Below are 10,704 nucleotides of genomic sequence, written 5' to 3'. Positions count from 1 at the left end.
GGTGATTCGGGACTAGTAAAACAACTCAAGAACTAGCAATCTGGTGACACGGTCTCAAATCCCACCATGGCAGGTGGTGAGATGTGATCTTTTTTTAAGAAAAATCTGGAACAAAAAATTAGCCAAATGCCAAGCACATGGCAAGTGCCAATTGTTGTAAAAGTTCATTTAAATCAAAGTGCTGATGATTCGAAATAAAAGCAGAAAGTACTGGAGAAACTCAGCAATTTTGGCAGCGTTTGTGCCAAGAAAAACACATTTAACATTTTGAGTTCAATATGACTATCACTTAGAACCCTTATGAAGCCCTATATTTATGTTGACATACAGGCCGTTTAGTCTCACCCAGAAGCAGAGTTAGAATAATTCATCAGTATCTTCAATAGCTATCAGTCCTCCATTAAACTTAAAGCCAAAACATTAATTCCAGAAACACCACAATATTTAAATTGCACAGAAGACAATAGACATAAGTTATCAGAAGTCTTTTTCTTGCAAACAACTGACACATTTTTAGACATAAAAAGTTTTTATCATGAACTCATCTTCTGCAGATCATTGAAGTAACAGCTAATACCTTTCCATTGCATACACACAAAACAATGACTTTAACTTGAAAGTTGTTTGTTTATTACTTTCAGATCTCAATCTCAGACTTAAATTTAATAATTGATACAGACTTCATTATAATAGCATCTGATACATTTTAACCATATGGTACTCTTGAATATATGCAGTCTTAAGCTAGAGATTCCACATGCATTTGCAAAGAGTTCAAGGATTTCACATTTTCTTGTCTCAAATTAACCGACTCTTCTTTTGTGGAGATGATTACAATTGTCCTCTCTCCCTTTAGCTCTCTTCTCTTATCTATGTTAATGTTAATTGTGCTTTCTTCCAAAGAGGCTGCCAGACCAGCTGAATTTCCCAGTAATTTCAATTTTTGTTTGCTTCAGATCTCCAATGTTTGTAGTTCTTTGTTTTATTATCCTTCTCTTATCTGCCCTGTAGCCTTCCTCTTTTACCCAGCCATGTAGCCTCTTTCTCCCTCCATCCATCTTGCAGTCTCCTTCTGCACACTTCACCCCCACTCCCTCCACCAACAACTCTTGCACTCTCCTTCACCCTCCATTCCTATCAGCCTCCATCTACCCACTCCTTCCCTCCCCCTCCCCCCTCAGTGAGAAAGGTGAGAGACTACCGAACCCAGAATCAGTGCAGGGGAAAATGAACTCTCATGGTTGGACTGATGAGGCCACTAAAAGAGCTGTTGTAGCTTTTCTAGACATACTCAAGGACTTTCTGTGTGGAAAGGTAGCTGGAATCAGACAACCAGTTAAATGCGCAAAGTTCCTCTTCAAAGACGTTAGAGACTGCAACAGAAGCATTGACTCTAACACCTGGAAGGCTCTAGCTGACAGCTAACATCATCCATGTGGCTGCATGTACCACTGTAACCATCAGTGGGCACTGTGGCTTGGCAAGCAGGCATTGAGACAGAATACAACAACCCACATGACAGCTGAGAGCCACTTTGTGTACAGAACTTGTGGCAGGATCTGCTTCTCACACAGTAGTCTTGCCGACCGGTCATAAACATTCCCTGTGCAAGGCTGCCTCATCATCCCAATGGATCGGACTTGCTGCCTGTCCACTTTTGTCCATAAACAGGACAGAATGTTGACGAATCACTCATGTAACTGATGGTCAGTTTAACATCTAGAACAAAGGGTCACTGTTTAAAAAGTGCGGGTCACAGATTTGAGGCAGAGCTGAGGTGAAATTCTTTTCTTTCGGGGACTGTGAATCTTTTGAAACTCTCTTGCTGTGTGGGCAGTGGACATGAGTCTTTAAATAGTTTGTGGAGTTGTAAGTGTTGGACTGGGGTGGACAAAGTTAAAAATCACACAACACCAGGTTATACTCCAACAGGTTTATTTGCAAGCACTAGCTTTCGGAGCACTGCTCCTTCATTGGGTAGCTGTGGAGCAGGATCATAAGACACAGAATTTATAGCAAAAGATTACACTGTCAGACAGCTGAAATGTTATACTGAACAAAGCTAGAGCTTCCAAATAAACCTGGTGGACTCTAACCTGGTGTTGTGTGAATTTTAATTTTAAATATTTTGAATGCAGATGTGAATAGATTTTTGGTAAGTCAGGGATTGAAAGGTCATAGGTGTTGGTGGGAATGTGGAGAAATCAGATCAGCCATGGTCTTATTGAATGGGAAAGCAGGATTGAAGGGCTGAAGGGCCTACTCTTGTTGTAATCCATATGTCCATAGGTTGCTATCATTTCCCCGTTCCCTGTCTCTTTCTTTACCAGACTCTAATTCCCTTGTGTTCCAACAGGGCACAGAAATAAAGCAGTAAGAGTTTAAATCAAATTCATGGCTTTTCATAAATGGTGCTGATGTCTTGACTTGCTTTCTGAGTTATGGGATCATCCTCACTGGTGATTTAATGCTTTCGATAACAACAATTGCTTATGAACTGTTCTTTCACATGTCTGCTGACAAAGAGCTTGCATTTACCATTTGCAGTGAAGAGGATTTGCTGCCTACTGTACATCCCAGTCTTAATTCGGTTTGGGTTTGATTCATTGAAGGCAAAATCCAGAACTTATCATCGTAACGAAACACAGCCTAGTCAGAGTATGTAGCAGCTACTCGAGAGCAGGAGTCTGTCTTTTCAGCAACTGAGAGACAGCTCTGCTGTTGATGGTTTCACAGAAAATATTGCCTCTTCATTCTTACAATTTGGAAAGTAAATTATTGCACAGAACTGACAGTATGGAAACAGGCTATTTGGCCCAACTGTCCATGCTACTGTCCACACACTTCACGTAACTTCTGCAAACCCTACAGTTCCTAACCCTTCAGTATTTCTCCCTAAACTATACTGATGCTGCAAAGCTCCATATGTTCTTTTAAATTGTTTGTTAAGCAAAAATATTAAGGGTTTGGGCCACAGGTCAGTCATGATTTCATTGACGGTGGAACAGGCTTGAGAGGTTTGACAAAGGGTCAGTTAGACACGAAACGTCAGCTCTTTTCTCTCCTTACAGACGCTGCAAGATCTGCTGAGAATTTCCAGCATTTTCTCTTTAGGCTTGAGAGGTTACTAGCCTGTTCCTACGTTCCTATGCCCTATGTTCCTATCTCAGGTGTCTTGGTCAATATTTGTCTCTCAATCAACATCACACACAAAAAAAATGCCTGGTCATTATTCCACTAGGAGGAAGTGAGGACTGCAGATGCTGGAGATCAGAGTGGAAAGATGTGGTGCTGGAAAAGCCCAGCCAGTCAGGCTGCAACCGAGGAGGAGGAGAATTGATCTTTTGAGCATAAGCTCTTCATCAGGAATGAGGGGGAGGCCCAAGGGGTCTGAGAGATAAATGGGAGGAAGGTGGGGCTGGGGGAAAGGCAGCTGGAAATGTGGTAGGAAGAAGAGGTGGGACTGATGGTGATAGGTCAGAGAGGACAGAGCGGATAGGTGGGAAGTGTAAGGTATAGGGTTAAGATTGTGCAGAATAAGGGAACAGATGTTGCTTCTGCAAAAGTTTACATTTTAAAATTAGGCTGCGCATGCAAATAGTAAACAGTGAGAAGCGAAAACAGGTAGAATTATCTATGACTAATAGGGCAGAGCGACCGTGTAGCGGGATGTACCAGTAACAGGAGAATAATGTGCCAGTCTCAGGAGGGATGTGGCCAACGGATAGAATTAAGTTTGGCAGGATGATCGCACGAAGACAGCAAATTATGCCAGGATAGTCACATATAAGGAATGAGATAAATAAGAGTAAGGGGCGACAGGCTTAGAGTAATGGGAGAAGTAAACAGAGGTGGAGAGAAGCTAGACAAAGGTGGAGTGAAGCTAGAGCTTGTGATAGGTTACGTGCTACAGCAAAAGTAACCAATGGGGTGAAAGAGGAGGACCGAGAGACGCAGCTGAACAGCATAAATCAGAATGTAACCCTCAGATCGGGTTGCTTACTCGTTAGGCACCCGTTCTTGCAAGTACGTATCAATAAAATTCGCTGCTTCAGAATTTGACTCGGACTGAAATTTATTAATATGTGAGTTTTGTTTTTCACAGAAAGAAGATGGACAGGTAGGACAGTTCAACAGAGCGGTTGGATCTGGGATATGGTGGGGGGAGAGGAAATGGGGAAACTGGTGAAATCCACATTGATCCCTTGTGGTTGGAGGGTCTCAAGGCGGAAAATGAAGCATTCTTTCTCCAGGCATTGGGTGGTTAGGGTTTGATGGTGGAGGAGGCGCAAGACCTATTCCATTGTTGCTTGTGGGAGCTTGCTCTGTACAAATTGGCTGCTTTGTTTCCTATTTTGTAACATTAATTAGATTTCAAAGGTATTTCATTTGGCTGCAAGTCATTTTTTTACTTGAGAATCCCCGTCAGGTCATGCTTATCTAAAAAGAAAAAAAGCCACGTCCTGTTTAGCTTTCTTCAATAGGTTTATTCTGGTCGCATTTTACTCAAATAAATTGTTGCACCTTCCTGAGTGTCTCTAAATCCTTCTTAGTATATGGAGACCAGAACTCTGTCGCTACATACTGCAGGAGCCTCAGTATTTGACAAAAAAAGGTGTTGGAAGCAGATTCAATAGTGACCTTCAAAAGCCAAATTGGCTCTCTACTTTTTTTAAATAAGATAATTTGCAGCATTCTTGAAGAAAGTGCAGAGGAATGGGTGTAATTGGATTGGATCTGTCAAAGAGCAAGGAGAGGTGTGATGGCTCAAATGGTCTCCTCCAGCTCTAAATGAGTGTATTTAGTTGAGTAGGCAGTTCTTTGCTGCCATCTAGTGAGCTTTGAGGGAAATAATGAGCAATATCTGAGATGAGTGGTGGCTTTGTGTGTTGACCGTCGCTATAACAACCAGGGACTCCACTGCTTGAGCAAGGTTTGCCTTCCTTCTCAGAACGGGGCTGGATATTGTCTACAGTTTAAATAAGGGAAGAACACTTCTGGTGAAATGAATTCTCTATCGAGGTAAGGGCAACGTGTCCTCTCAATATACGCTCAAAAATGTTACCTTAGAGTAAGTGAAAACAAACAGTAAGGTTTAAAAAGTGGGACTGTCAGCCATTGATGCACAAAGCACAACACACAGCCCTTGGTATCAATTCAAAACTGATCAATTTAAGCAGAATTTAAATGTAAATACTTCACATTTGGAGATTTCAGTTTCCGTGCTGTGGCAGTCTGTTTTTCATAAATTTGGAATATGACCAAGATCAAATACAGCGACTATTTAGAGTCACCTTGCCAAGGTAAGGTGCCGTCAAGGGTTTAATTATTTACTGTGAAATGCCTTATAAGTCCTTCCTTTGTGTTTTTGAATGTGCAAATTGATCATAAAAGAGTCGGCTGACAAATTGAAAAATAAAAGCACAAAATGTTTTCCTGTTGAACTTAAGGGGCATTAAAGGACAGATTGTCACTTTAATCAATGTTTATGTAGTGATGACAGCGATAACTTTGTTTGTATCATGCACCACATCTGTCTGTAAATGTCTTTTCTCTGCCATTGGTTTCCTTCCCTTCTTTCAGAAAGCATTGTCATCTTGTGTCAACTGTGAGGAACTGTAGGGAATTTGGGGGGAGGGTGGATATTGATAATCTCCAATGAATCTGCACAAATCTAGTGGATATCCTGCACTGTGTTCATTTATCAACTTTCCATCCCTTGCAATCTCTTTCTGAATTGCCATTGAAATGCTTTAAGTGAGCAACAGTACAGTTATTAAATACAGGCCTGAACGCATGTTAGGGCCCATGTAGTATTAGTTCACAGGTATTGAATAATCAGCTTCCCAAATAACTGCTTGCACTCTGTTTTCTTGTTTGTTTCATATCCTTATTTGCACCAATGCAGCTGATTTTTAACTGTCCGATAGGGTAATTAGGGATGAGCATTAAATGTTGACCTAGCCAGCAAAACCCACATTTCCTGAATGAATAAAAACATGCACCAGTTTATTCAATATCCTGCTGCTTGCTCGCACACTGGTTAGAATATAGAACATAGAACAATACGGCACAGAACATCGGCTCTCAATGTTGCGCCGACCTGTAAATTATTCTCAGCTCGTCCCCCTACACTATCCCATCATCGCCCATGAGCTTATCTAAGGATTGTTTAAATCTCCCTAATGTGACTGAGTTGACTACATTTGCAGGTAGGACATTTCACACTCTTACCACTCTCTGCATAAAGAACCGGCCTCTGACATCTGTCTTAAATCTATCACCCCTCAATTTGTAGTTATGCCCCCTTGTAGAAGCTGATGTCGTCATCCTAGGAAAAAGACTTTCACTGTCTACCCTATCTAATCCTCTGATCATCTTGTATGTCTCTATCAAATCCCCTCTTAGCCCTCTTCTTTCCAATCAGAACAGACCCAAGTCTCTCAGTCTTTCCTCCTAAGACCTTCCCTCCAGCCCAGGCTACATCCTGGTAGATCTCCTCTGCACCTTTTCCAATGCTTCCACATCCTTCACAAAATATGATGACCAGAACTGTACACAATATTCCAAGTGTGGCCGCACTAGTGTTTTGTATAGTTGCAGTACGATGTTGTGGCTCTGGAACTCAATCCCTCTACCAATGAAACCTAACACACTGTATGCCTTCTTAACAGCACTATCCACCTGGGTGGCAACTTTCAGAGTTCCCTGTACATGGACTCCAAGATCCCTCTGCACATCCACACTGCCAAGAATCTTTCCATTGACCCAGTACTCTGCCTTCCTGTTATTCTTCCCAAAGTGCATCACCTCACATTTAGCTGCATTGAACTCCATAACCTGTTATAACTGACTGGGATAGTGCACCGTAAATTAAGCTCCATTATTTCTGGAGTCACATTGTAGTGATTGTAACAGGGTCAGCCATGTGGACCTGATAGAATATGAGTTCACTGATTGGGGCTGTTAATCTGATCCAATCAGGGAGCCCCGGCTGACAGACATAAACAGGAGTCTTACCCTGGAGTTGTTCAGGGAGAGATGGGCGCCGCAGGGAGTGGAGTGCATCATTTCTCCCTCCAATTCTATTTTGATTTAGTCCCTACCCTCCCCTTCACTGTTTTGATCACACAGCACTGCCCACCCGGGTGTTTTCCTATCTTCCTGGTGGTGGAAATTGAATAAAGATTCGTGCACTTTGTGTTTTCCAGTGTGTCTCACACCTGCACACACACCATGGGTGCTGGGGGAAACAAAATAAGCACTACCGCAGTTAGGTGGTAGTGTGGGGGTTAAAGGGAAAAAAAAAATAGGAAAAAAAAAAATATAAACAGGAGTGAAAAAAGAAAAAAAAAACTGGCTGGTTACAGCCTGTGCGTTACCCTAAAAAAAACAGGAGTCTCACAGGTTCTGTTTATTCTGACAGCTGACTCTGAGGAGCTGGATCAGTGTCAAGGACTTTCCACGTGTAGATAAAAGATGACTTGGTGATGGGATAACAATCCCTGTGAAGTTATTTTATTGGTGATGAGAATAAAGCTCGCTCCTGAAGAAACTTACTTACAACTTGGGGCGGCATGGTGGCTCAGTGGTTAGCACTGCGGCCGCACAGCACCAGGGTGCCAGGTTTGATTCCAGCCTCAGGTGACTGTCTGTGTGGAGTTTGCATGTTCTCCCCATATCTGCGTAGGTTCCTCCGGATGCTCTGGTTTCCTCCCACAGTCCAAAAATGTACAGGTTAGGTGAATTGGCTGAGCTAAATTGCCCATAGTGTTAGGTGCATTAGTCAGAGGGAAATGGGTCTGGGTGGGTTACTCTTCGGAGGGTCGGTGTGGACTGGTTGGGCCAAAGGGCCTGTTCCCACACTGTAGGGAATCTATTCTAATCTAATCTAAACTGACTTCTTTGAGTTGTGGTAAGCATTTCTGGCCGCTATTTGGGAAGTTTGACTTATTCAACCCTGCTGTTGAAAACTGGACCCATTTTGTGGAAAGGAAATATTATTTGTGTCTGGGCAAATGACATTGGGGGATAGATAAAAATCAATAAGTAATTCTCCTGACAGCTTGTGGACCTGTAGTTTTTTCCGATTATGAGGAGCCGAACTTTCTCTGCGATACTAAAACCATTCAAGAGTTGACAGATTTAGTTAAGGAATATTATGACTCCAAGACTCCTTTATTTCTGAGATGTCATTGGTTTTACTCAGCAATTTGAGAACCAGGAAAATCCATATTGGGATTTTTAATTTGGGTAAGACAGTTAGCAGAGGCATGTGACTTTGGTTTAATCCTTAATGAGATGCTGCGAGCCTGGTTGCTATGTGAGATTAATGATGTAACCATGCAAAAGCACCCATCATCTGACACCCAACTGGACTTCAAACAGGCACTACAACTGGCTTTGTCAAGTGGAGCATATGAGTTGCAGGGCATTCCAAAGGAAGTGGACAACCTCACCAGTCTGACTGAGCTTGGTGAACATCATTTGAATGAAGTCAATTACAGAGTCTGACTCAGGACATATTCTGAACAGACGGACTCTAGATCAGCCCATAGCAAAACCCTAAATCAAACCCAAGCCTCAGCCAAATGGTTAACATTTCCTTCAGGATCTGGGCTGGCCAACTGTTGTAGTTACCGCTGTTATGTGGACTCGAGACAGCAAAGCAGTCCTACTCGACCTAAATTAAGGAAGAGAACTGTTAGGCCTATATCCAAGAGAGTGCATACCCTGAAAAGTCCATCTACATCTGGCTTGGAACAATCAAATTGCTGAGCAACTTCCAAATCAGAGCCAATCAAAATAAACATCTGGTTAAATGGTTACCTGATTCTAATGGAGGTCGATACCGGCATCGCTGTTTCAGTGATCACAGAACTAGTCTTTCACAAAATTCGCTCTGGACTCTAACCCTTAAGTTTGTGCAAGACCTCAGCTAGACTGAGAACCTATACTGGGGAACCTTTACAGACTAAGGGTACAACTTCCATTCCGGTCTCTTATGAGAAGCAGCTGGTTCAGTTACCACTGATTGTAGTAAAAGGCTTGGGCCCAAGCTTGATGGGATGAAATTGGTTGAGAAAGATTCACCTTCATTGGCTCAACCATTTCCAATTAGAAAATGAATGCCTGAGTGAAATCCTAATTAAATACCTGGAGGTTTTTCAGGAAGGTCTTGAGACTATCAAAGGAGCCAAGGCCACCTTGCATGGTGACCAGGAAGCAATTTCATGATTCCGCAAGGCCCGCCCTGTGACATTGCCTTATGGGAAAAAATAGCAGCAGAAATCAGAAGGCTGGAAAGTGAAGGAATCATCAAACCAGTACAGTTTGTGGAATGGGCATCATTGGTCATACCAATTGTGAAGCCTGATGGGTCGGTTCACCTTTGTGGGGATTTTAAACAAATGGTAAACCACTTTTCATAGCTGGTTAGATATCCAATCCCTCACATAGAGGATTTATACACAAAGCTAGCAGGGGGAGCTGGACATGAGCCAAGGGTACTTGCAATTGTGGTTGGATGAGGATTCCCAGAAGTATGTTACCATTAATGCCCATAAGGATCGGTACCAATACAGAAGACTGGGTATGGTGAGCCTGTGTACTTTTTCAGCAGATGATAGAAAACATTTCACAAGGTCTACCCCACATCGCTGTTAGATAATGTGCTAAGAACAGGAGAGGCCAATAAGGAGCATTTAGAGCATTTCAACATAGCCTTTAGATGTTTCTCCTAGGTGGGTGTACCATTAAGAAGGGAAATTTGTGTGTTCCACATACCCCAAGCAACCTACTTGGGCTACAGAGTCTACAAGTGGAAATATAAAGTAAGGGTGGTCAAAGGTGCCCCAGCTCTCAGGTTTGTGCCAGAGCTTAGGTCTTTCCTTGGGTTGGTGATTTATTACATAAAGTTCATACATAACCTGGCCTCCATCCTGGCACCTTCACATCTACTCTTAAAAAAGGATGAGCCTTGGAAATGGTCACGTTGCCAAGCCATAGCTTTTAGGGAAGTGAAAAAACAGCTATCATCCTCTAAGGTGTTGGCACACTATGATCACAAGCATGATCTGGTATTGATATGCAGTGCCTCTCCATACAGCTTCAGGCTGTCATTACCTCATAGGTGCACCAGTGGACAGGGATATACAATAACAGTGTATGTATCTAGGACTTTGGTTTATGCAGAGCGTAAATACACCCAAATAGAGAAGGGATGCCTGGCGGTCATATTTGGAGTCAGGAGTCAAATTTTTAGTCCAACAGCAGCACGGTGGCACAGTGGTTAGCACTGCTGCCTCACAGCGCCAGAGACCCAGGTTCAATTCTCAACTCAGGCGACTGACTGTGTGGAGTTTGCACATTCTCCCCGTGTCTGCGTGGGTTTCCTCCGGGTGCTCCGGTTTCCTCCCACAGTCCAAAGATGTGCAGGTCAGGTGAATTGGCCATGCTAAATTGCCCATAGTGTTAGGTAAAGGGGTAAATGTAGGGGAATGGGTGGGTTGCGCTTTGGCGGGTCGGTGTGGACCTTGTTGGGCCGAAGGGCCTGTTTCCACACTGTAAGTAATCTAATCTAATATAGTAATGAGATGCTGACTGAGTGATTACTGATTATCAAGTTGATAGAAAGCACTGGCCAGGTTTCTGTACTCATCAAAATTTATTATTTATTGTAAATAATAAGACTATAGCAACAAG

General features: G+C 42.7%; 1 protein-coding gene across 5 annotated transcripts in view; it reads left to right on the top strand.

The window, feature by feature from the left end:
• Nucleotides 1-4,922: 4,922 nt before the first annotated feature.
• The window catches only part of LOC122558239 (CBY1-interacting BAR domain-containing protein 2-like), a 63,243-nt gene continuing 57,461 nt past the window's right edge, over nucleotides 4,923-10,704 (top strand). For all 5 annotated transcript variants that reach the window (XM_043706594.1, XM_043706592.1, XM_043706591.1 and 2 more), the window contains exon 1: nucleotides 4,923-5,022. In XM_043706594.1, the coding sequence (XP_043562529.1) occupies nucleotides 5,006-5,022 (17 nt within the window). In that variant the 5' untranslated portion in view covers nucleotides 4,923-5,005. The remainder of the gene's footprint in view (nucleotides 5,023-10,704) is intronic.

The sequence above is a fragment of the Chiloscyllium plagiosum genome, chromosome 17 (assembly GCF_004010195.1).
Source record: "Chiloscyllium plagiosum isolate BGI_BamShark_2017 chromosome 17, ASM401019v2, whole genome shotgun sequence".
NCBI lineage: Eukaryota > Metazoa > Chordata > Chondrichthyes > Orectolobiformes > Hemiscylliidae > Chiloscyllium > Chiloscyllium plagiosum.
Note: the sequence above shows the minus strand (reverse complement) of the source record. Positions and strands in the feature narration are given on the sequence as shown.